The following is a 27589-nucleotide window of genomic DNA, read 5'->3' as shown; positions in this document are numbered from 1 at the left end:
TAAAAATTATATTAATGATTCAATATTAATATTTGCAGAATAAAATAATTTTATGACTGTCTATGAAAAATATATTAATATTTCAAAGTTAATATTTGTAGGATAAAATAAATTTATATTATTAAAATCTTGATGTAATACCAATACTAATATATAAAATTACAAAATTGGACTATAATTCATGGTGGAAAAATGAAAATAAATTTATACACGTAATTAACAATTTAAACCATGGCGAATCTTAATTTTATTTGTTTTTTATTTTTGAAAAGTAATAATGTTCTTATATTGTCATCTTCCTCCAATTTTTTTAGATTGATTGTGCACAAAAAATCTAACTTAAATATAACTACCCTCTTAAAAATTGCTTGAACGGAGCAAACAGATAATGCATGAATAATTTTTTCATATATACAGAGTAAATAATATAAAAATTAACAACAACAAACATGTTCGATGAACAAAACAAATACTATAAAAGAATAACCAACAAACATACATCACTAATAGTTAATTTATTGACATCAACTATCAATATCATGTCAAAACTATATTCTTTCCCCATATTTGGATTTGTCGCCTCCAATATAACGGTCTATAACTATATTTGCTTGCAACAACCTTTACTGTATAAACAACATTCACTTATCGTTGCAGGAGAACGACACCTCCGAGTTAGAAATCGAGCAAGAGAAAGATACATCTAATTTTTGATTATTTTCATCCAAAAATTTTAGAAAATTAGAAAAATAGAACGGAGCGATGTGAGAGGCGACACCCACACACCCCTCGCTTCTCCTTTAAAATCGAGTAAGAGAACTATCAGGTAGGTTTGTGGTATTGAGAGAGAAGGTTGTGTTTAGATGATTAAAAACCTTACGATCTATACGGGTATTTATAGGTGCAGAGAGACTTGTTTGCCACTCTTTCCCATAATTAAATAATCTGAACAAAATCAGATTAAAATTTTCAAGCTATTATATTCCATAAATAATCTGTCTTTCCCATACTTAAATAATCTGAAACAAAATCAGATTAAAACTTTCAAGCTACTATATTCCATAAATAATTTGAAACAAAATCAGATTCTGAAACTTGCTTTTAATATACCCGAAACTAAAAAAGGTAATTTTAATTTTTGATATTTTTCATCCAAAAATTCCAGAAAATTATAAAAATAGAACGGAGCGATGTGAGAGACGCCACCTACACGCCCCTCGTTTCTCCTTTATATAAGTATATTGATTGCGCCGTATTTTTTAAAAAAAATATTTACAACTTTGGATATTTGGAGAAAACCCTATTTAAAAAGAAAAAGAAAATCTCAAATTTTTTGAAGAAAAATACAGAAAAATTCAATTATTTACGGATAACTATTAACTCTTTCTTTTTGGGCTTATATTTGGTCCAGATTGTCAATATTATCATATTTTTCCAGCCTTAAGTCGTTGTATAAAAATAAAATAAATTAGATCATCCCTACATGTTACACCGGAATTTTATGATCTGAGCAAGCTTATAGCAGTACAATAAACCTTATATTACAAACCAAAAGGAGCCAAGTGCCTGTTCGACTGTTCTTTTACTAGGAGCTGGGCTTAAATGTAGTTTTCATTTTCTTAACTTGTTTGTCTAAACAATCCAGAAATAGTTATAAAAAGTTGAGAACCTTTGTGTTTTCACCGTTTTTATATTTACAGTTCAATAACTTACCATTTTTAACCTGCTTCTCATTTCTACTACACTTTTTTAAACTAATGAAAAACTTCACTTTGTCTAAAATAATCCAAACGACCCACTTCTTTAAACTAAAGAAAAAGTCGCTTTTTCTAAAATAATCCAAACCGCCTTATATATACTACTTCACTTCCAAAATGTTAGCAACATTTAAAACTAAACAGAGGATGTGGAAGCTTAAGATTGCAGAGGGTGGGAAACCATATTTGTATAGCACCAACAACTTTGTTGGAAGACAGATATGGGAGTTCCAACCTAATGCAGGAACACCGGAAGAGCGAGAAGAGGTCGAAAAGGCCCGGCAAATCTTCAAAAATAACTGCGCCAAAGGAGTTCCCGCCTGTGGTGATCTGCTTATGAGGATGCAGGTAATGTACTCAAAATATATCTAGTAAAACTTTGCTGTCCCAGTAAAGAATATATGTCAGTAAGTATATGAGTATGCAGGCATGGTTGAACAGTTGTAACTTGTAAATTGTTGTAATTTGTAAATGATAATTTAACATAAAGAGCTGAATTTGGATGATTTCATTTCTCGATCATGCCTAGCTCATCAAGGAGAATGGAATTGATCTCCTGAGCCAACCACCAGTCAGACTCGGAGATAACGAAGAAGTGAAGTATGAAGCAGTTACCATTGCGGTGAAGAAAGCTATCCGCCTTAATAGGGCTATTCAAGCACACGACGGACACTGGCCAGCTGAAAATGCAGGTTCTATGTTTTTTACACCACCCCTCGTAAGTGTTCTTTTTTGTCTAGTAAGTGATGGGGCATACTGAATAATTCATGAAGTTACTGTATATTATATCACTGCAAGATATAAAACTCTTAAATTATTTAACTAATTAGTACTATAACATAAGCAAAAGCAGTTATTAGATCACACATTTGCAGATTATTGCCTTGTACATCAGTGGAGCTATTAATACCGTTCTAACTCACCAACATAGGAAGGAGATGATTCGCTATCTCTATAATCACCAAGTAAGAGTAATTAGAAGTTATTAACTCCATATTGGATACAGAGGATATATAAGCTCACATGATTTTTTCTTATAAGCTAAATAAACAAGTGATGTCCTCAACAGAACAATGATGGTGGATGGGGTTTCTACATTGAGGGTCATAGCACTATGATTGGCACCGCGCTTAACTATGTGGCTATAAGGTTGCTCGGAGAGGGACCAAATGACGGTAGTGGTGCTGTTGATAGAGCACGAAAGTGGATCCTAGATCATGGGGGTGCATCCTCTATACCCTCTTGGGGGAAAACCTATCTTTCGGTAAAACAGATCAAAGATCATCTAATTAAAACAAAGATTGTATTCTGTTATCCAAAATTGTAAACTAAGATAGTACATTTTGCTTTTGAAGGTTCTTGGTGTATACGAGTGGGAAGGTTGCAATCCCTTGCCCCCAGAGTTCTGGCTGTTCCCCACAGCTTTTCCTTTTCATCCAGGTATCTTTATGCCAGTATTAATTCCCCAAATGTCGTACATATTAAATGAGATTCAATTGTGGTTGCAGCCAACATGTGCTCTGCTCATTAAGGTTACTTTTTATATTTATTCACGCGGTTCCTAGGAACCTGGAGATTTATTATTCACAGACTAACACTGAATCATAAAATTTTTGGACGGCCTTTTGATGGTGCCAGGAATACTGTTGAACTAATATCAAGTATCATCATCATTATTGCCACTGCATCTTCCCCACTGGCGTCCGGACATTGTTTTCTAGCGCTCCTGTAACATAAAAAGATTGACAATAGTAATGAAAATAACAATGTCAAGATTGTTGAAATATAACATAAGATACAATTGGGGCCTTCCTCTAACACCTTCGGGTTTTAAATGAACGGCTTCTCAACATGGTATCAGAGCGAGGTTTGGCGGAGGTATCAAGTTCGACTCTCCGTCACCCTCAATATTCTCACAATATAATATGGACACGAAGGCTTGGGGCTTTCTGGTTCTCATCATAACTGAAAAAATATAACACTTACACCTAGAAGTTGTTTTTTGCTACTGTCTTATGATAAAAATATTGAACATAACTGAAAAAATATAACACTTACACCTAGAACTTGTTGTTTGCTACTGTATTATGATAAAAATATAGAAAAAATATTGAACATAACAGAAAAAATATAACACTTACACCTAGAAGTTGTTGTTTGCAACTGTATTATGATAAACATATTGAACATAACTGAAAAAATATAACACTTACACCTAGAAGTTGTTGTTTGCTACTGTATTATGATAAAAATATTGATTGTCAATTTGTCACTCTTGAACTGGATGCTATTGTATTGCAGCCAAAATGTGGTGCTACTGCCGTACAACTTACATGCCTATGTCCTACTTGTATGGGAAGAAATACCATGGACCAATCACTGACCTTGTGTTAGAATTAAGACAAGAAATCCACCCTATTCCTTATGAGGACATAGATTGGAACAAGCAAAGGCATAACTGTTGCAAGCAGGATCTGTACTACCCTCATAGCTTTGTGCAGGATCTGCTATGGGATGGACTTCACTACCTTGGTGAACCAATCATCAACCGTTGGCCTTTTAACAAAATACGAAAGAGAGGTCTAGATAGAGCCGTTGAACTAATGCGCTATGCAGCAGAGGAGAGCAGATATATAACCAGTGGCTGCGTAGAAAAGGTTATAGCTCATAGTGAACATTGAAGTCTTGAATATAAAATTTAGCACCAGGATAGGGAACTGTGTGATATTTTTATTTTTTGATGCAGAGTTTACAAATGATGTGCTGGTGGGCTGAGAGCCCTAATGGTGATGAGTTCAAACATCACCGTGCTAGAGTTCCTGACTACTTATGGCTAGCTGAGGATGGTATGAAAACGCAGAGCTTTGGGAGTCAACTGTGGGACTGTGTTCTTGCAACTCAAGCAATTATGGCAACTGGCATGGTTGAAGAATATGGAGATTCTCTTAAAAAGGCGCATTTCTTTATAAAAGAATCACAGGTTTACCCACACATCAAATTTTATGTCCTGCATATATTCTTCATAATAAGTATGTAATTGTTGAATTTGTGCTGTGTAACTGAACTTTTAGATTAAAGAAAATCCATCTGGAGATTTTGAAAGTATGTGTCGCAAATTCACTAAAGGATCATGGACTTTCTCAGATCAAGATCATGGCTGGACGGTCTCTGACTGCACTGCTGAAGCACTGAAGGTATACCACTTGTAAGATCATGTTGATGCTTATTTTAAAATTCTGGCAAAAATATATATGATCCTTCTATCATGCAGTGCCTACTATTACTTTCCCAAATGCCAGAGGATATTGCAGGACAGAAGGCAGATGTAGAAAGATTACATGATGCGATAGATGTCCTTCTGTTTTTACAAGTATGAATGCAATTATCAGTTCCTGTAAATTAACTTAGATGATTTAAGAAAATATACTTGAGTTTATTGCCTTAGAACTAATCAGTGAATCATTTATCAAACTTCATTTTGCAGAGTCCTGACAGTGGTGGTTTTGCTGTTTGGGAGCCTCCAGTCCCACAACCATACTTGCAGGTAGTCTTCTGTCGTAACTTTGGAGTAAACATGAGCTCTTACTCTTAAGATTAATACACTAAACATGTCATTCAACCGTCAGATGCTAAATCCTTCAGAGATTTTTGCGGACATTGTGGTAGAAAGAGAGTAAGATCATAATCCTAGTTACTCATTTTCTTCCATATAACCTACTGACAAATGTGAGCATATGGTGGTTTAGGCATGTTGAATGCACGGCTTCTATAATCCAAGCTCTGGTAGCATTTAAATATTTGAACAAAGGTTACAAAGAGAAAGAAATAGATGTTTCTATTTCAAAAGCGGTACAGTATCTTGAAGCAAAGCAATATCCTGATGGTTCATGGTGAGTACTGTTCTCGGATTAACTATATACTTAAATGTGTGAAGTGCACAACACGCTCAATGCAGCACAAAATTTCACAGGTATGGCTTCTGGGGCATTTGTTTTTTGTATGGCACATATTTCGCATTATCAGCCTTAGCCTCAGTTGGGAAGACATATAATAACAGTGAAGCAGTACGGATAGCAGTTAAGTTTTTCCTTTCAAAGCAGAATGAAGAGGGTGGTTGGGGAGAGAGTCTTGAATCATGCCCTAGCGAGGTAATTTCTCAGTTTAGGTTATTTCAAAGCAGAATGAAGAGGGTGGTTGGGGATTTAAATCTTGCCACGTGTTTTGAAAATTCCAGCCATCGTAAACAATATCTTCACAAACTCACACCAACATATATAGAATATTAAGATTTATTGCACAAAAAGAAAATCTTGACGAGCTCTTACCAGTTGTCCTTCCTGATCTTGATGTTCTTTTAACAGAAATTTACACCACTGATGGATAATCGAACAAATTTAGTACAAACATCTTGGGCTATGCTTGGCCTCATACGCGGTGGACAGGAAAGTATTATTTATAATTAAGGATGGTGTTAAGTGAAATCTATTTATGAATTAGGTTTTATAGCTAATTATCATATTTCAGGAATACAGACTTAACTGATGATCAATTATATCTTGATCTCCTTTTATTAAACAACCAGGCCAAGAGAGATCCAACCCCCTTGCATAAAGCAGCAAAGTTGTTGATTAATGCACAAATGGAGAATGGAGATTTTCCTCAGCAGGTAAGATCAAGTTCTATGTCATCTTCCCTTATGTTCTGGTTTCTGGTAGTTTCAGTCCCACCATCGGAAGTGTATTCGCAGGAAATCACTGGAGTCTACATGAAGAACTGTATGCTACACTATGCAGAGTATAGAAACATATTTCCATTATGGGCATTAGCAGAATACCGTAAACATGTCTGGTTGTGAAAATGAATGTATTGCACTTAAATTCTGTGTGATAGTTCCAGAAAAGGAATAATCCCCGTTTAGAAACTATTGATGTAAACTTTTCTTTTTCTGCTCGGAATAATATCAATTTGAGCTCTTTTCACCATTGATCCACAAGTTCAGCATCTCCATTCTCCAACATTTCACTGCCTAATTTTTCTCAGTAGCTGATCCAGAAGCTTTTCTAACTAATCACAAAATTCCAATAAAGTCATCTAGTAAGCTGGTTCCAACTATTTTGAACCAACAAAAACATGTAATTTTGGTTGAGGTCCTTGTTCGTCTTGCTGAAACTCTGGAATCCAGAAAGACCACAGTAGTAACTTAAATGAATCATGTAAAATGTTTATTATGAAAATTAATAAACGATGCATGATCGATATTAGGGAAAATTTTGTTGTAATTAACCTTCTTATCCTTATTATATGTTAATTATGATTATTTAGTGATTACTTCGATTACAATCTAATAAATCCTTATGATATGTCAATACAATATTTTCGATTGTGTGTTATTAGTTTACAACTAGCTTATAACCCGTGCAATGCACGAGCGGTTAACATATTTGTTATTTTATCGTATATATTTTAAATTTACTTAAAAATAAAATTGTGATAGAATAATGTGGTTAAATAAATATTTTATTTAACTGATTGATAAATACTTCATAGTTAAGTGCGTCAAATGGCTAATTAAAAATTAGGTCGAACATGTATATTTTAATGAGAATATTAAAATATTTCTTTTTACATGTTATAATTTAAGGAAGCCTATAAACTCATATATAAACTACCCAATCAACCTTCTAATTGGTTATATAGATATGCCCAATATAATTGATTATATTGATAGGCCCATATTTTGGCCCAAGTACCGACGTACCAAACTTTTAATATTTCGGTTTGAAAAAGATTAATTGGTTATATAGATAGACCCGTACTTTGGCCCAAATTACAAAGTATAATTGGTTATATAGATAGGTCCACAATAATTGGTTATATAGATAGGCACATATTTTGACACAAGTACCGACCGACCAAACTTTTAATGTTTCGGCCCAAGTACCGACCTACCAAACTTTTAATATTACGGTTTTAAAAGGATTAATTGATTATATAGATAGGCTCATACTTTGGCCCAAATTAAAAAGTATAATTGGTTATATAGATAGGCCCAGAATAATTGGTTATATAGACATGCCCGTATTTCGGCCCAGGTACCGACCGACCAAACTTTTAATATTTCGGCTTTAATAGTATAGTATAGATATGATTTTATAATTATGTATATTATGATTTTATTTTTATATATATTATATTTTATAATTAACCGGATATTATTAATGAGGGTCAAAAGATATCTTCGATATAAAATCATTTATATTTGTTTTGGTTTTTTGATAAACCCTAAATTTAAATTCACTAAGTTATCCTCTCTATTATGTCATTGATTTAATTAATTAATCGAAAGTTAAAAGTTATTATTGACTAGTCATTTTCAAAATCTGTGATTATTCCTTCGTATTAAAATACATATACTTTTAAAATATTCTCGGTAAGCAATAGTTGGGGACAAAAAATATTGTAGAATTAAAATTATCTTGAATTACTATTACAACATATTAGGTGGTCTATTAGGGTTCATCGGCTGTGGAGGTCGATAATTGGGATCCCCCTTCAAGATAACCAGGATCTCATTGATGTCGGTGTTGAGCTTAGTAAAATTTTTGTCTTCTCTTGGGGGCCAAGGAGCCAAGAATCTCTGGACCGCTGAGGCGGCTTGTGTTAGCTGAGGTGCCGAGTTGGCGCGTTGGGTCTCCGGTCCCTCGCTTCCTTGAGAAGTGTGTTGGCTCTATGGTTTTCTTGCTTCCCATTTGTTAGTGGAGCTGGAGTGCCTGTCCCAACACCTGGATTGAGGCGAAGACATCTGGATACTGCCAACGACCTCTTGAATTGTGAGCCTCTACTCGAATATCGTCATGACTGCTTGAAGAGTTCGGGATTTTTTTCGAAAAATTCCTCCAAAATTGTTCCGTGTCTAGATTTATCCACCCCAGCGGCGAGGTAGTTGATGGCTAGCTCGTCGATGAGGCTGGAAATCTCAGCTACCTCTTTCCTGAAGCGAGTTAAGAAATCTTTAAGTGACTTTGAGGACCTCTGACGCACCGTCATTAGTGAGGCGGTGATTTTACCTCCTTTTTTGTTGCTTGAGAACCTGGTGCGTATTTTATTTTTCAGCACGCTCCAAGAGTCGATAAAGCGAGGCGGAAGATTATTGAACCATTCTCATTCTAGTGCTGTGCCTTTGAGCTAGGCATGTGCAGAGAAAGTGGCACCGAGCTGTTTCGGAGTGTTAATAGAAGCCCATTCGCCCATCAAATTGGCTGATGAAGTCTGACGGGTCCGTAGATCCGTCAAACGGTTCCAGAGATGATATTTTGAGATGTCTATCGAGTTTGGCGTTTTCAATGTCCACTGAGAGAGGGCTTTCCATGGGGATTTCTAGACTTCCTGAGCCTGACTTGATGTGGTCTCTCAGTTGAGCCACCTCCTTTCTAAGCTTGGCGAGCTCGGAACTTGCTTGGAGCTTGGATCCCGCTTCTTCTTCCTCTTCCTCATCATATTTTGCTTTTTTCTTACGGTGGCGAGAGCTATACGATCCTGCCGAGTCGGCTCTGGTAGAATACTCATTATTCGTTGATGGCCTCCATATATGAGACCTCTTCATCATCCTTGGTCTGATACTCTTGAGAGGCATTCTTTATCTCTGCCTCTAGGCGAGCAATCTCTCTCTGTTGTCGCACCTTGGCGGTGAGCAGGCGCCTCTTAGTGTCCAAGGCCTGGAGTTGATCTTCGAGGTTAACAACCTCGTGAGCTTTTCCTTCTTCTTCACGTCGTTTCTTAGCCTTGATGTTTTCAAGATGGAGGCGGGTATCACTTTTTAGCACATGCTTTCCCTGCGGTGTTAGCACAGTCCTTTAGGGCCACGCCTTCGTCCACCTCCCGTAGGGTCTGAGTACGCCAGAACGGCGAGGGATCCTTCGGGCAAGGCGTCGTCAAACAGCCTAATTTTAAGCTGCAAGCAGCTCACCAGCTGAATCTCCGATGAGCTTATAGTTTTTATCAGCTTCGTTTTGGGAGCAGATCTGGAACTTTTCCTTCGTTCTTCTTCTTCTCCGGCCATGCTTTTTTTTTTTTAATTTTTTTTTTTAACTAATTATAAATTATATTTTTCATTTTTTAGTTTATAAAAAAAGAATATTATTTTGAAGTTGAAGACATTAAAGTTAGGAAGATTTACACGATTTCTGACTTGTCTTTATAAGTTATACATCTATCCATAATTATATAATAATAATAATATATATTAATGATAGTAGGTTTATCTTTTTATATTCTTAACTAATTATAAATTATATTTAAAAAATAATGGTTGAGTTTTTGTGTTGTAGTACATCACAAGTGTTTGTAATTTAAAATATATAATACTGTTTAATAATGTAAGGTAGGAGAACTCCATGTGTTACAGACTTCTAGCTATAAGGGGACATGATCAAACCAAAAAATATAACCAAAATTTTGGACTACAAATTATATATATACTGGCTTATTATAATATAGTATAGATGCGAAAAAAGGACAGAGTGGTAGCCAAGTTTGGATTTCATTTAACCATCAACTTTCTCTACAAATATTACACACCCATACCAATTCAGTATTTCCAAACAAATAGCCAAATATATGATCTGATTTTGAAGTAGAAAATTTATCTGAAATATATTCAAGTACTCCCTTCATCTACTTCATCTTCAAAATCTTCTATATATATATAAAAGGTTTTAATCACCAATACTTTTTACCACCCAACCAAGTTTTGTATAACCAAACTCACCTACACACCATATTTTTCGGTTTTCAGAAGGGTTGTTCAATTTTTCAGAAGGGTTGTTCAATTTCGTTCATAATCAAAAATACTGTCGAATCTTCGACAAATTTTTACGATGAACTTTTTGCGTTTGTCATGTAAGTGGTTTTCTTTTAGCTTCATTATTTGTATCTTAACCGACAATTTTACAAAGGATTCTTGTACTAAATTATTCTCTACATCTTAAAGCTCTCTTTGTTTTAAAATTACTCGAGTTAACACTTGGTATATTTTATTGTGCGTGCATGTATTATATTGTAGTTGTGCGTGTTTCTGTGTTTAATCATTTTAATTCCAAATAAAATACTTTCGCTTGTCAAATTGACTTGAAATTTGAGTTCGGTCATTTAAATATAATTCTTCATGCATGGTAAAAGTTTCGTAATTTGTCAAGAACTTTCGTTTCGATGTGTTTTCCTAACGGTTGACTGATCTTTGTTTGAGCGTTTGACCTAGTTAAAGTTAAATACAAATTACCAAAATTTGTAGGATACCATTTACTAATATTTTAACTTTAATCATATTTTTTTACAGATTTTATTTAACTCGTTCAAAAAATCGTGTAATTTAATATAACAGATTTTTATCATTATCTCGATAAACATGTCCGTCTTCTAGAGTTTTTAAGTACTTAGATGCTTTTTCGTCAAAAGATGCTTTTTAACTTGTCTTCTAGAGCTTTTAAGTACTTAGATGCTTTTTCGTCAAAAGATGCTTTTTCACAATTTAAAAAGCTACTTTATGCTTTACGGCAAAAAGGGATAAGAGTGGTGGAGAAGTTTAACTTTAATTTGGATTTTGTTTTGAATTACACTTTAATTTGAATTTCATTTAACCACCGACTTTCTTTATAAATATACACCCATTCCCATTCATTTTTTTCAAGCAAGAATCAAATATATACTGTGCTTTTGAAGTAAAAACTCTCTCAAATTTATTCAAGTACTCTCTTCATTTATTTTATCTTTAAAACTTTTGATTCTTCATATATATATTTATATATATAAGGTTTTAATCGTCGAAGGCTTCGTACCACCCAACCAATCCTTGTATCACTTAACTCATTCACACACCACTACTTTCCGACATCCCAAATTGTTTCTCAAGTTCATTCATAAGCCAAAATCCGGTTGAACCTTCGATAAATTTTTCCGGCAAATTTTTTGTGTTTATCATGTAAGTGGTTTCCTTCTATCTTCATTATCTGTGTCTTAAACAATCATTTTATAATGAGCTTTTGAATTAAAATATTCTCTTCATCTTAAGACTCGTTTTGTTTCAAAAGCACTCGAGTTAACCACTCGGTATATTTTATTATGTGTACATATATTATATTATTGTTGTGCTTGTTTTATGTGCTTAACAGCTTTATTCTTGCACGATATACAATTGTCCTTGCTTCGGTGAAAAACACATACGAGTCTATTGCAAATGTGGGGATGAGTACTGAACAAGTTACGTGGTTCCTTTTTGCATGTGTGGGTGGTTTTTTGATTGTGCTATATATATAAATCACTCAACACTTCTGTCAAAAAATTAAAATAGAAAAAATCACTCAACACTAGTTAATCATAATATCTATAGTGTGTCCAATTTGCATGACTACCTCAACAATTTTAAATTCAATCCTTAATATGCGTAGCATATCTGATTTGCGTGACTTGATCGATAATAATGTAAATCAATTATTTATATTTTTTGCACGATATAAGTTTTTGTACTAACCACTGTTATATTGTTATTATAATTGCTGCTACAATCTTTTATATGATACTTGACTTTTTGCACACATATAATCTTTTATATGTACTTTGATCGGGCACTTAAAATTTTTATTTTTCAAACTTTCTTTTTTTAGTTAAACTATCTTTTACCTACCAAAATATTAACGGATTGGTTCGGTTCAGTTTTGATTTAAATAAGGATGAAGATAAAAGTGGAGAATTATTTTTAAATGGAAAAACAACTACAATAATAGACGACACTTTAATATTTAAACTAAAATATAAAATATTCGAAACTAAAAATTTCCGTTTGAATCGTTTGGATCAACGGAATTAGATCGGTTTCGAAAAATTATGCTCGGACACCTAACACATGGTCTAAATATGAATAAAATAACATCTTTTATATTAGGCTCCAAAACCTATTAAGTATTCATCATGTCATCTTGAATATATAGGAACAATTTCAAACTCTACCATGGCTCCAATGCTCTAGCGGTGGAAAAATGTGTGTAAATACAGGAATTTACCAAAAAGAACTGTATATATAGCACTCCGTAAGGTTACCCACGCTACAAATAAGACTGAAGATGTGGAAGCTTAAGATTGCAGAGGGTGGAAAACCATATTTGTATAGCACCAACAACTTTGTTGGAAGACAGATATGGGAGTTCCAACCTAATGCAGGAACAGCAGAAGAGCGAGAAGAGGTCGAAAAGGCCCGACAAATCTTCAAAATTAACTGCGCCAAAGGAGTTCACCCCTGTGGTGATCTGCTTATGAGGATGCAGGTAATGTACTCAAACTATATCTAGTTAAACTTTGCTGTCCCAGTAAAGAATATGTCAGTATATAATATATTATAAGTTTATATGTCAGTATATTACAAAGAGCTTAAGATGATTTCATTTCTCGATCATACCTAGCTTATCAAGGAGAATGGGATTGATCTTTTGAGCCTACCACCAGTCAGACTCGGAGAAAACGAAGAAGTGGAGTATGAAGCAGCAACCATTGCGGTGAAGAAAGCTATTCGCCTTAATCGTGCTATCCAAGCACATGATGGACACTGGCCAGCTGAAAATGCAGGTCCTATGTTTTTTACACCACCCCTCGTAAGTGTTCTGTTTTTTCCTAGTATTTGATAATTGATGGAGCATACTGAATTTGTGAAGTTACTATTATATCACTGCAAGATATAAAACTCTTAAATTATTTTACTGGTTAGCTAGTACTATAATATAAGCAAAAAAGCAGTTATTAGATTACACATTTGCAGATTATTGCCTTGTACATCAGTGGAGCTATTAATGCAGTTCTAACTCACGAACACAGGAAGGAGATGATTCGTTATATCTATAATCACCAAGTAAGAGTAGTTAGAAGCTATTACCATATTGGATACTGAGGATATATAAGCTCGTATGATTTTTTTCTTATAAGCTAAATAAACAAGTGATGCCCTCAACAGAACAACGATGGTGGATGGGGTTTCTATATTGAGGGTGACAGCACTATGATTGGCACCACACTTAGCTATGTGGCTTTAAGGTTGCTCGGAGAGGGACCAAATGACGGTAGTGGTGCTGTTGATAGAGCACGGAAATGGATCCTAGATCATGGTGGTGCATCCTCTGTACCCTCTTGGGGGAAGACCTATCTTTCGGTAAAAGTAGATCAAAGACCATTTATAAGAGGAAGATTTATTATGGGCATTTCTATTAAACTAAGATAGCTAGTAAGATTAAAATCCTCATCAAGATGCATTTTGTTTTGTAAGGTTCTTGGTGTACACGAATGGGAAGGATGCAACCCCTTGCCCCCAGAGTTCTGGCTGTTTCCCTCAGTTTTTCCTTTTCATCCCGGTAATTTTATGTATAGCTGGTACATATTAGAGCAAGTCCAATCCTAAAATTAAAATAGATGTAATTATAATATGAAATCAAAAGGTACATTTTGATGATAAAATAGAACCAAAAAATTCTTTCCCTCCAAATTCCCACTTGCATTGTTCATGTAGCAATTATATTTAGAATCAAGTATAGCATTTTTCTATATTAGTTTCTCATATATCAAATTTTTAGGAAACAAAACATTTTGTATATCAATTGTCTTGACGATAAATTTATAATTACCAACCATATAACATGTCACAAACATTCATTAATATCTTTGAAGTAGTTCTAGTATACATATTTAAAGTATATCTAGTATATATTTTTAATACTAATTTGATGTTCATGTTTTATAGAATTTTGTTTTTAACATTTTTTATATAAATTCTTTTCATGAAAACAAATATAAATTTAATGTGTGTGTCTATATATATATATATATATATATATATATATATATATATATATATATATATATATATATATGGTAGCACTCCATAGCATACCCTCTTATATGGAGTTACGTAACACACCATTATAAATATATACATAATATATATTCTATTATATTTTTAATGAAATATAACTACAAATTTTGATTATTAAACTGAAAACGAAGTTATACAATTTTTTTATTCCAAAGATCATATAAAATTATGCAATATCTCAACATGATTCTATAACAGAATATTAATCATCCAGAATTATTCTGTTGTAGAATCAGTTTCGAAAATATATTTTTTTTAATCAAATTTTAAGTGTTAAATTACTTAAAATAGATTTATTTTATAGTATTCTGTATTAGAATCACGTTTTATATGTATTCTATAACAGAATTTATAATAAAATTGATGATTTATAGTGGCGCATGATGTAACTCCATATAAGGAGTCCCTCCCTGGAATGTTGGCATATATATATATATATATATATATATATATATATATATATATATATATATATATATATATATATATATATATAGGGTTGCACTCCACACAGAACACTTTAAAAAAAGAACAACACAGAACACTATCATAACACTTTTTCTTTTCATAAAAAATGATTTGTTATGATTATAATTACATAGTTAAGCACTAACTAAATTTAATATATGAAATCTAACATCCAAATCTATCCAAATTATTAATATGAAATATTATAGAATCCAAAACAGAATCCATAATGGAATCATGTATATATTTTTTACATGATTAATATCACATTGAATCATGTTATTTTTAATCCATAATTGTTGTTAAACATGCTAGATACTATTATTATTCATAATAAATGGTTAATTAGCTTAAAGTTAGAATTTAATTTAAGTTTTAGATGAGATTCTATGTTCGATTCCAAAGTGTTCTTCTTTGTTCTTCTTGTAAGAGTGTTCTGTTTTGAGCAACGCCATATATATATATATATAGGGCATTGCTCAAAGAAGAACACTCTTAAAAGAAGAACAAAGAAGAACACTTTAGAATCCAATATAGAATCTCATCTACAACTTGAATTAAACTCTAATTTTAAGCTAATTAAACTTTTATTATGAATAATAATATTATCTACCATGTTTAACAATATATATGGATTAAAAATAACATGATTCTATGTAATATTAATCGTGCAAAATATACATATATGATTCCATTCTAGATTCTGCTCTGAATTCTATTCTGGATTCTATAATATTTCATATTAATAATTTGGATGAGTTTGGATTTTAGATTTTATATATTGAGTTTAATTGGTGTTTAACTATGTAATTATGATCTTAACAAATCATTTTTTGTGAAAAATAAGGTGTTATGATAGTGTTCTGTGATGTTCTCTTTTTAAAGTGTTCTGTGTGGAGTGCAACCCTATATATATATATATATATATATATATATATATATATATATATATATATATATATATATATATATATATATATATATATATATATATATATATAGGGGAGGGTTCTGATACAAACTTACAAACTTACAAACTTTTTTTGTTCAACGCATATATAACTTGAGTTCAACATTTTTTCAACATTTTTTGTTGAACATTGACTAAAATAGTGGTGGAGAAGTACATAAACCAATTTTTAAATGTAAAAACTAAGGTAAACATGTTATATAACTAATATTTATGTTTCTATACCCTACCCAAACCCTAGATGTATAGTTTAAACATATTTTTAGATATATTCAACACAATGATAATTAGTGTTCAACACCCGATGTTGAACCCCAGTTATAAATGTGTTGAAAACGCGATTTATTTATGCGTTATTTTTAAAAATTGTGATGTTTTTTGAAAAAAATTCAACATGGATACTTTATATAACTAAGGATTAACACGATAGGAGAATAAAAAAAAGTTTGTAAGTTTGTAACTTAAAAAAGTTTTTATTTGATCCTATCCCTATATATATATATATATATATATATATATATATAAATTTGGAGCCCTGTATATAAGGAGGCCTAAGCCTTTATTTTGTTTTATTTGTTTTAGTGCCCTTATTTTGTTTAACTGTTGAGTGGCCTGACTCCTGTGTAACATAAAAACATTCATAATAGTAATGAAAAATAACAAATCTCACGTAAGATAACACTAACAATCAGAGGTTGTTTGCTGCTACATTATGATAAAAAAAAGTGATTGTCAGTTTGTCACTCTTGAAGTGGATGCTATTGTATTGCAGCCAAAATGTGGTGCTACTGCCGTACAACTTACATGCCTATGTCCTACTTGTATGGGAAGAAATACCATGGAACAATCACTGACCTTGTGTTAGAATTAAGACAAGAAATCCACCCTATTCCTTATGAGGATATAGACTGGAACAAGCAGAGGCATAACTGTTGCAAGCAGGATCTGTACTACCCTCATAACTTTGTACAAGATCTGCTATGGGACGGACTTCACTACCTTGGTGAACCAATCATCAACTGTTGGCCTTTTAACAAAATACGAAAGAGAGGTCTAAATAGAGCCATTGAACTAATGCGCTATGGGGCAGAGGAGAGCAGATATATAACCATTGGCTGCATAGAAAAGGTTAGCTCATAATGAACATGAGAGTCTTGGATATAAAATTCAGTGCTGGGAGATTTATATTTTTTGATGCAGAGTTTACAAATGATGTGCTGGTGGGCTGAGAGCCCTAATGGTGATGAGTTCAAACATCACCTTGCTAGAGTTCCTGACTACTTATGGCTAGCCGAGGATGGTATGAAGGTGCCGACCTTTGGGAGTCAACTGTGGGACTGCGTTCTAGCAACTCAAGCAATTATGGCAACTGGCATGGTTAAAGAATATGGAGATTCTCTTAAAAAGGCGCATTTCTATATTAAAGAATCGCAGGTTCTCCCCATACATCAAATTTTATGTCCTGCATGCATTCTTCTCACTAAGTATGTAATTGTTGAATTTCTGTCATGTTACTTAACTTTTAGATTAAAGAAAATCCATCTGGAGATTTTGAAAGTATGTGTCGCAAATTTACTAAAGGATCATGGACTTTCTCAGATCAAGATCAAGGCTGGGCGGTCTCTGACTGCACTGCTGAAGCACTGAAGGTATACCCCCTGGTAAGATCATAATGATGCTTATATAAAAATTCTGGCAAAAAATATATGATCCTTCTATCATGCAGTGCCTACTATCACTTTCCCAAATGCCAGAGGAAATTGCAGGACAGAAGGCAGATGTAGAAAGATTACATGATGCCATTGATGTCCTTCTGTTTTTACAAGTATGAATCCAATTATCAATTCCTGTAAACTTGGATGATTTAAGAAAATATACTTGAGTTTATTGCCTTAAAACTAATCACTGAATCATTTATCAAACTCCATTTTGCAGAGTCCTGACAGTGGCGGTTTTGCTGTTTGGGAGCCACCAGTCGCACAACCATACTTGCAGGTAGTCTTCTGTCGTAACTTTGGAGTAAACATGAGCTCTTACTCTTAAGATTAATACACTAAACATGTCATTCAACTGTCAGATGCTAAATCCTTCAGAGATTTTTGCGGACATTGTGGTAGAAAAAGAGTAAGATCATTATCCTAGTTTCTCATTTTGTTCCATATAAACTACTGACAAATGTGAGCATATGGTGGTTTAGGCATGTTGAATGCACGGCTTCTATAATCCAAGCTCTGGTAGCATTTAAATCTCTGCACAAAGGTTACAAAGAGAAAGAAATAGATGTTTCTGTGGCAAAAGCAGTACAGTATCTTGAAGCAAAGCAATATCCTGATGGTTCATGGTGAGCACTGTTCTCGGATTAACTATATACCTAAACAACAAGCTCAATGCAACACATACTTTCACAGGTATGGCTACTGGGGCATTTGTTTTTTGTATGGCACGTTCTTCGCATTATCAGCCTTAGCCTCAGTGGGGAAGACATATCATAACAGTGAAGCAGTACGGATAGCAGTTAAGTTTTTCCTTTCAAAGCAGAATGAAGAGGGTGGTTGGGGAGAGAGTCTTGAATCATGCCCTAGCGAGGTAATTTCTCATATTAAGTTATTACTAAAAAACCTTGTATCCAGATTTAAATCTTGCCATGTGTTTTGAAAATTCCAGCCATCGTAAACAATATCATCACAAACTCACACCAACATATATAGAATATTAAGATTTATTTCACAGAAAGAAGATCTTGACGAGCTCTTACTAGTTCTCCTTGCTGATCTTGATGCTCTTTTAACAGAAATATACTCCACTGATGGATAATCGAACAAATTTAGTACAAACATCTTGGGCTATGCTAGGCCTCATACATGGTGGACAGGAAAGTATTATTTATAAGGGTGGTGTGAAGTGAACTGTATCTGTGTATTAGGTTTTATAGCTAATTATCATATTTCAGGAATACAGACATAATATCTTTATCTACTCTTATTAAACAACCAGGCTAAGAGAGATCCTACCCCATTGCATAGAGCAGCAAAGTTGTTGATTAATGCACAAATGGAAAATGGAGATTTTCCTCAGCAGGTAAGATCAAGTTCTCTATCGTCTTCCCTTCTGTTCTGGTTTCTGGTAGTTTCAGTCCCACCATCGGAAGTGTATTTTCAGGAAATCACTGGAGTCTACATGAAGAATTGTATGCTACACTATGCAGAGTATAGAAACATATTTCCACTATGGGCCTTAGCAGAATACCGTAAACATGTCTGGTTGTCAAATTGAATGTATTGAGCTTAAGTTCTGTCTGATAGTTCCAGAAAGTGAATTCTCCCCGTTTAGAAACTATTGATGTAAACTTTCCCCGTTTAGGAACTGCTAAGAAGAGTACAGCATCTTCCATTGATCTTTCTCTCTCAGTCCTGTCTGTGCTTCTCCAGTACAAATATGTACTTTAATTTATAAGCAAAGTCTTTAACTGATATATCATACTAATAAATAACTCAAATTACAACAGTTTAACATAACAGAGTAAACAATCACAACTACAAACACATCTGTATATATCTTGTGATCTTGAATATATCTTAAAATGTAAAACGTGAATCTTTTCAGTATCACTATCTTATTAATTGGCATCAAGTCATCAACAATATAAGAACAGTATATACCCCACAATCAATGGAGCATTGATGTCTTCCATACTTCCTTTGTCCCAAAATAAGTGTCACTTTGACTTTGTGCACATAAGTTAAGATGCAAAAAAACATGATTTTACGTATTATTTTTCAAATTTTCTTTTCCTGAATAAAAATATAGATGTTAAATTTTATTAAAAAAAGAGAATTTAGAAATAATATGTAGAAGTATGTTTTATTTGCGCCTCAAATTACGTATAAAAAGTCAAAAGTGACACTTATTTTGGGACAGAAGGAGTAGTATCCCAGTTAAAATGATTAAATCCTTAATAACAACAGTAAACACATCGACGCTAGTGTAGTAGGACCTCAGTGCATTCTTGAATTTAACGAACCTGTTTTCACAGAGTACACACATATAATTATTTGCATATTGCTTTTATAAACATTTTATGATCTCAGAAATTCAAGAGTTAAACTAATTGTTGTTAATTGAATTTTCTACTATAATCTAAACACAAAATAGAATATTGTACAATAGTATGAATGGGCAAGATCACAACAGAGTGAACTGTGAACATGACATCTTTATTTAAATAATTAAGATGTAATAATAAGCAGAAGCATCGATCGGTTCATCCTGTCCACTCCTAGACCATGTGGCCATCTCTTCTACCTCCATCCCTAGAAGGCAATAATTTGCTGGTATTAATTTGAAGCATTAGAATTAGCTGGGTTAGGTTGGATGTCAACATAGATCATTTCTTTGTAAAGAGATCATTAATTCACTCCACAGATCATGAGAATAAAAAATTGATCTAGTTGTGAATGTGTTGGATAGCCTCCTCACAACCAGTAAACACTGCCATATTTCTTTTCATTCTCTCACGCCATTTTCAGGCCATCAACAAATCCATATCATATTTGTGTATCAGTTTTTAAAGCTAATTATCATATCTATCTGTGTATTAGGTTTTAAAGCTAATTATCATAATCCAGGAATACAAACTTAACTGATAATCAATTATATCTTTATCTCCTTTTATTAAAAAACCAGGTCAAGAGATATCCAACCCTGTTGCATAAAGCAGCAAAGTTGTTGATTAATGCACAAATGGAAAATGGAGATTTTCCTCAACAGTAAGATCAAGTTCTCTGTCATCTTCCGTTATGTTCTGGTTTTTGGTAGTTTCAGTCCCACCATCGGAAGTGTATTTGCAGGAAATCACTGGAGTCTACATGAAGAATTGTATGCTACACTATGCAGATTATAGAAACATATTTCCACTATGGGCCTTAGCAGAATACCGTAAACATGTCTGGTTGTCAAAATGAATGTATTGAGCTTAAGTTCGGTGTGATAGTTCCACAAAGTGAATTATCCCCGTTTAGAAACTATTGATGTAAACTTCTCGTTTTCTGCTAGGCATAATATCAATTTCAGCTATTTTCACCATTGATCCACAAGTTCAGCATCTCCACTCTCCAACAGATCACTGCCTAACTTTTCTTAGTAGCTGATCCAAAACCTTCTTGCTGGTGCCTTAGCATGTAGAGACCAAATGTCACAGCTTAAATTCAGTAATGACGATACACTAAATAATTAATATACTTGGCGGTTGACTTGGTACTGAAAGGCACAGCTTTTTCAAGAGATCATTAATTCACTCCGCAGAGCATGAGAACAGAAAATTGATGTATTTCTTTTCACTCTCTCACCCTATTCAGGGCATCAACAAATTCATATCATCGTTAACACAGCAAATGCAATAGCTTGCCCTGCTATTTATTGCCAACAATGCTCGAACGTATGTATATCTTCGTTATTGGGATTTTTCTACTTTATATTGCAGCTGTTTAGCTGAAATCAAGTTGCCTTCCACCAGTGAATCTGTTAATTGATTACACGGAAGAAATTTGAAGTCCTTATGTGTGTGTTTGTCAACTTATAACACGATTACACGAACAATGCTAATTAGCTGCTTCCTGTCGGATAATGCTTCTAGTTTTTGTTTATCAAAGTTTTTGCTTGTTCTAATAGCTTCATCTCCAAAAACAATAGTAATTTAACTCTTCAATTTAATATTGCAATATTTTTAAACTAAATTTAACAATTCAAAATGTGTATGGATTCTAAGAAAACTAGCTATCTCGGTTTCAAAATAAGTATGTTTTTTTTTTTGTGTGTTCAAATTAGTTGATAACTCAAGTCAATGACCACATTCTAGATTATCACACCAACCCAGCGCACAAGGATTTTAACTCCATACTTGGGCTCCAGAAGAACATCAAACTTGGGGACGTGTAAATAATTATGCGAGAGAGAGAAAGAGAATTTTGCCAGGAGCAAGGCAAACATAACTTTTGAGTTCCATCATGCCCAGGTTCATTCCAGGACATGTTCGTGGGCCAAGGCCAAATGGTGTATATGCCTGGGGGATTTTACAGGCTCCCGAGATGCCATTAGCAAATCTGTCTGGGTTGAACTTGAGAGCATCTGAACCCCAGAGCTGAGGGTCACGGTGCAGGGCTGCTTAAATTTACTGTGTAGATGCTGAGAGTTGGTTGTTTATAGTTGCAACTTGCAGGATTTTATGTGGCGTCATGATACCTCATTTTCTATTACCTCTTGCAATCACATCCGTCAGCAAGACCGACGCTAAAAGCACTTTTAGACGTCGACATTATCCTGATCGACGCATAAAGTATCTTTTGCGTCTGTTAAAGTGTTCAATGACGCAAAAAGTACTGCACAGATGATATTTTAGCGTCAATTATGTTTTTAACTGATGCTAAAACGACGACGCACAAAAACATTTTTATACTAATGATGGTCAAAAGAATATTAATTTCCAACACTTAGATTTATAACCGGTCAACTTTAAAATTTTAAAAGTTATTAAAAATTCAACGGTTGGTAAGATAATATATAATTTTCACCCAATCTAATTCTGTTATTTAAAAATATATACACGTACAATTTACTTTACAAGAATGTATTGAATTAGTTATCTTGTTGAGAAGAAATTTAAAATAATAATAATAAACAACTTATAAGATAATAATATATTATAATATATTTAGCTTAAAAAATCTCAACAAAATTAGCATAGTATGTATGCAAAAGTTAGCTAAATGAGAAATTTGGATATGTTTTTTAGACTATGTAAAATTATAAGAACAAAGAAAAGTCAAACTTGAATTATATATATACCTAGATCATTTTCAACGAAATTGATTATAAGTCTGTGATCGTCGGTGAAATTGGACCTATAATCTTTGTTGAACCTCTAGGACAATATGCTTCGATAATATTGCCTGTGATTTAAAAATAGCGTGTTATTAATATTTTCAAATTGTTATAATTAATAGAATATATCATTTTAATATGGTGATAAATGATGTGCAGATTTCTTAAGACATTTAGGGGCTGGTATTGTATCATGATTTTTAATGACTTTTATTGACTTTTAAAATCTTGGTGTATTCAATTAACACTTTTAAATACTCTTTAAAAGTAAAGAGGTATTGTATCAGGATTTTTAAAAAGTTTTTCAAAGTTTGAGGTATTGAATTACAACTTTTAAAGAGTTATTAAAAGTCAGTTGTTATTCAATATATCAATGACTTCGGTGGAAAAATATAATTGATAGACTTTTAATGACTTTCGATGGAAAATTGCATATATTTTTTCAGAAAATTGTCAGGTCATTCTTGAAAAGATTTGACATGACTTTATCATCCTCAATTAACTAATTGCTCCAACCTAGGGTTCAACCTCTTCCTTGACCACATAGATTTGTGAAAATAATTCCAAATAAATACTCCCTCCGTCTCTAAATACTTTTCCTGTTTGTACTTTTCACGTTTGCCAACACACACTTTTGATCGTTCATATCTTTCATTTCGTAGTAGCATTAAATATAAAAATTTCACCGTATTAAAGTACTCGTGAATACGAATCTAACAAGATCACTCATGACTATATTTAATTTTATAGATTAGATGTAAATTAGTAATTTGTCTCATGTTATGAACAGTACCGACATCACAAACAAGAAAAGAAAAAAGAAACGGAGTGAGTAACATGCTACGAAAACTCCTAATGCCTTGACACAGAAACTTTGTTTGTGAAATGCTGATTGCTTATCGACAGAAGCTTCAACTTCATATAGATACAAGTACGAGATACCACGTATTTTTTGGTGTAATGTGGTTGGGGAATGACATGGCATTGCACGCAAAGTTTACCATTTTTTTATCAGAATTTTTATCAGTTACAGAATGAATGAGGACTGATATCAGCTACTTAGCTAAATTATCACTACATGTAACAATCACTTCTGGCTTAAATATAATCATCACAAACTAGTTCTATTTCAGTTTATTTTTCTAGTCTTCGCAATCTTAGAATTTTTCATAGACAAGTGCACAATAATTTTACACGAATAGCTAATAATATATACTTCTTGCTGTTGCTAATAATTAAATTGATATCTCCACACATTCACTTGAGTTCAAAATTGCCTAGTTTAACTCCACTAAAGCTTCTGTGATCACAAAAACAGGAACTCGACCAAAAATGCAGGAACTAATAATAAAAATACCAGTGACCACTACACGCGTCCAAGTCCAGAACACAAAAATTTATGTTCACAATTAATGGTATCAAAAGTGAATACAAAAATCTGATATAAGGTCACAATTAACATTATGTTTATAAATATGATTCAGTAAACAGTATTATAGTATATATAATACAGCAATAATACCTTATACTCGATTTTGTAGTCACCAGATTTGTGAACATACACTCAACTTGGATATAGCAGAAGATCGAGAGGGTATAACAAAAGGTCTAGACGGTTTCAGATAGGCTATTAATGATTTTAATAAAAGTCTATTAAAGTATTTCAAAGTCATGAATTTGTAAAAAAAAAGTCTGTTAAAGTTTTTAAAAGTCATTGTCTCGAAAGTCATGAATTGTTTTTGAAATCTTAAGAAGTCAACGAGAGTTATTAAAAGTCTATAAAATCCATTAAAGTCATCCTCCCAAAATTTGTCATTAAAAGTCATGATACAATACCAGCCCCTTAGAAATTCGACAAATATAATCATCCACGGGAGTTTGACTATAATAATAGACAAAGAGAGAGAGCATAATAAGAGTGTGATATTCTTTAAGAAATTACATATATTTTTTATTTTTAGTATGCCAACTCACTGTTAAGATTTTTGATCGATTAAAGTTTGGAAGATGTGGTCCACTCAATTTAACCAGAAACTTGGTTAACAATCACATCTTATAATTAGGACAGGTAATTTCCAATATAAAACTGCGTACTTAATTTAACCAATCAGAAATTTAGTTGACAATCACATCTGATTTGAATAGATAATTTCCCATGTGACTGCAATTTAAAGCCTCTTTCGTTGATAGCTGATGACTGAGAAAGGACAATTTAATTAGTGAAACGCCTAATATAGAAAGGGATAGCTGTTTAAGTGTATTTTTCTGAAGGCTCTGATATTTCTTGTTCCAACTCCATCTCTAACTTACAAAGGCATGTGTCCGTATACTTATATACAACAAGTTGGATTAATTAGGCTGTGTGAAATTGTAATGTGTTCTCTCTGTTTTTTTTTCTTTTTCTTGATAAACCCTCGTGCCCCGATCATGATAGCCCACTTACTCCCGACACGTCCAGAAAATCGAACTCATGACCTCGAGGTAGTAAGTATTAAGTGTCACTGTTCAACCATCTGGGACTATTAAGTACTACTGGGTGCTTGAATGAATAGGTAGATGTCACGGTGTTATGGTTGGTTGGTACTATCTTGTCTATGACTCTATGTCGTGTAACTACTTGATAGCTACTCTATTGGACTATTAGCTTATATGCAGAGCCTTGCATATCTCTTTTTCAAGCACAAACCTGATTCAATTCATATTGTAATCTCTGGAGAATGGTGAGTTTTTAACTGTAATCCATGGTAATCTATGCAAAATGGTCAGACATTATATTAGCGTGGAGTAGACCCGGCCATTCGGGCGGGCCGGGGCGGTTCGGGCCGGTTCAGGCGGTTTTCGAACCGCCACCGGTGGAACCGTAACCGGCACGCCAATACTAGCGGTCCGGTTCGGGCTGGGCCGGGCTGGGAAATTAGAAACCGTGACCGTGAAATACGGTTCACACGGTTTCTTCGGTTTAAACGGTTTAACGGTTCGCCGGCTTGGCGGTTCGGCGGCTGCGGTTTAATCACATCAGCAGTTGGTCCAGTTGGCAGGCAATGGCTGACACAGACTACAAGTACAACTCTACGTACGGACTAAAGTCTACAAGTCGTAGACATGTTTTTCTTTTTATTTTTTTAGTTTATTTTTATTTATAGTAACATGTTTAAATTTTAATAATTCTTAAATTTTATAAATTCGATAATAAAGTTTTATATGACTAATTTTTAATAAATTGTAAAGTAATAAAAAACAAATTGTAAAAACTTAACTGCACCCACTACTTTCTTCCACTACACCCACTTTATACTTTAAATATTAGTAGGACCCACTACTTTCCCCACACTACACTTATTTTACACATTAAATATTAATCGGTCCCACCACTTCACCCACTTTTCTTACTTTTCATCATTAAATTACACTTTTTCTTAACTTCCGTGCCACTCCCCATATGTATACAACTCACCGGGACGGAGGGAGTATATTATACAAAATAGATAATAAAAATATTTTCTCTTATTCTTTAGAGTATACTTGCTAATACTACCTCCATCCCAAATTAGATGTCCCCGTTGACTTTGGGCACGTAACTTTAGGTGCATTGACCGTCTACTTCCGAAATTTATTTTTTTATTTTTTCTTTTATAAATGAAAATTTCATATTTTAATTTTTATTTGCAAAAATAAAATTTTAAAAATAAGTCACGTATTTATGCGGTCAATGAACCTTAAATTGTGTGCCCAAAATCAACGGGGCCATCTAATTTGGGATGGAGAGAGTATAAGATAATAAATGCTCCCTCCATCCCATTTTAAGTGTCCACTTTGCCAAAAAAAAAATTCCCAAAATATGTGTCATATTCTTTGACTCATGCAATTTTTTCCTAGTTCCAATATAGTATTAAATACAACCAACTAGCCCCTCCTAAATTCATTAATGCATTAATGTAGGAAATATGAATGTATAGTATAATTTGAAGTGGAGAAAGGTCAAATGCACAATAATTTAAGTAGGAGTGATGCTATACATAATTAATATTTATAAAAACCAAGGTGAATTGGTGTGTGAAGATAATGATAAAAATATTACATTAATTGTTTCTTAAGATGTGTGAAATTTGCAAAGTGGACACTTAAAATGGGATGGAGGGAGTACATGTGAAATATATGAAATAAATATATACTTTATTATCAAATATATACAGAATTCAGTTTGATTTGATTCTCGTATTTTTATAAATTTGTATTAAAGTTGATTTTACGAAATTATAATTATTATATTTTGATGTCAGATTGAAGATGTACCAATTATATTTATCATTGTCATAGTTGATTGAGTCAAGATTCAAGAAAATAAAAGAATTTGTAAATTTAAGGGGCTATATTAATATTATATTTGAATATGCATGCATCTCAGTGCATGTTTGGCTGGATTTCTAAGTTAATTACATGGGTTATGCGGGTTATGCGGGCTGAGGAACCGCGGGCTGTGCGGTTCGCGGTTCAACGCGTGCGCGGTTCGCGGTTCAACGCGGGTTTGCTCGGTTTGGCGTGTCGGTTTGCGAATCGAAGATCTGGGAACCGTAACCGGCTCGTCAGCAACCACGGGTAGTGCCGGTTCGT

At 33.4% G+C, this 27589-nt stretch overlaps 2 protein-coding genes across 6 annotated transcripts; both read left to right on the top strand.

The window, feature by feature from the left end:
* Positions 1-1872: 1872 nt before the first annotated feature.
* LOC108204685 (dammarenediol II synthase-like) lies at positions 1873-6741 on the top strand. Its single transcript, XM_064085816.1, has 16 exons — positions 1873-2105; positions 2287-2475; positions 2633-2722; positions 2827-3021; positions 3113-3197; positions 4059-4414; positions 4504-4737; positions 4829-4951; positions 5029-5127; positions 5242-5301; positions 5384-5430; positions 5504-5647; positions 5728-5905; positions 6119-6200; positions 6341-6423; positions 6505-6741. The coding sequence occupies exons 1-16, from the start codon at positions 1875-1877 to the stop codon at positions 6610-6612; spliced, it is 2304 nt and encodes a 767-aa protein (XP_063941886.1). The 5' UTR covers positions 1873-1874; the 3' UTR covers positions 6613-6741.
* A 4716-nt stretch (positions 6742-11457) lies between these two features.
* On the top strand, positions 11458-21135 carry LOC108204686 (dammarenediol II synthase-like). Of its 5 annotated transcripts, none has more exons than XM_064085815.1 (17): positions 11458-11733; positions 12740-13072; positions 13208-13396; positions 13561-13650; positions 13753-13947; positions 14062-14146; positions 16875-17230; positions 17303-17536; positions 17629-17751; positions 17829-17927; positions 18038-18097; positions 18180-18226; positions 18300-18443; positions 18511-18688; positions 18894-18975; positions 19098-19180; positions 20950-21135. In XM_064085815.1, exons 2-17 carry the CDS (start codon positions 12872-12874, stop codon positions 21061-21063), a joined length of 2280 nt encoding a protein of 759 aa, XP_063941885.1. In that variant the 5' UTR covers positions 11458-11733; positions 12740-12871; the 3' UTR covers positions 21064-21135. The 5 variants fall into 5 exon arrangements, with proteins under 5 accessions (XP_063941885.1, XP_063941884.1, XP_063941883.1 ...); XM_064085814.1 differs by lacking the exon at positions 20950-21135 and adding an exon at positions 19262-19573; XM_064085813.1 differs by lacking the exon at positions 20950-21135 and adding an exon at positions 19262-19573 and having other exon boundaries at positions 17629-17763.
* Positions 21136-27589: the final 6454 nt, after the last annotated feature.

This window comes from Daucus carota, chromosome 1, assembly GCF_001625215.2.
Source record: "Daucus carota subsp. sativus chromosome 1, DH1 v3.0, whole genome shotgun sequence".
Classification (NCBI taxonomy): Eukaryota; Viridiplantae; Streptophyta; class Magnoliopsida; order Apiales; family Apiaceae; genus Daucus; species Daucus carota.
This window is presented reverse-complemented; position numbering and strand designations above follow the sequence as displayed.

Coding starts and splice junctions, on each gene's coding strand:
- LOC108204685 (XM_064085816.1), top strand. CDS start 1,875: ATGTTAGCAACATTTAAAACTAAACAGAGGATGTGGAAGCTTAAGATT. Junction 2,106..2,286: donor ATCTGCTTATGAGGATGCAG/GTAATGTACTCA, acceptor GATCATGCCTAG/CTCATCAAGGAGAATGGAAT. Junction 6,424..6,504: donor ATGGAGATTTTCCTCAGCAG/GTAAGATCAAGT, acceptor GTGTATTCGCAG/GAAATCACTGGAGTCTACAT.
- LOC108204686 (XM_064085811.1), top strand. CDS start 12,872: ATGTGGAAGCTTAAGATTGCAGAGGGTGGAAAACCATATTTGTATAGC. Junction 17,537..17,628: donor TCTATATTAAAGAATCGCAG/GTTCTCCCCATA, acceptor CTTAACTTTTAG/ATTAAAGAAAATCCATCTGG. Junction 18,689..18,893: donor TTGAATCATGCCCTAGCGAG/GTAATTTCTCAT, acceptor CTCTTTTAACAG/AAATATACTCCACTGATGGA.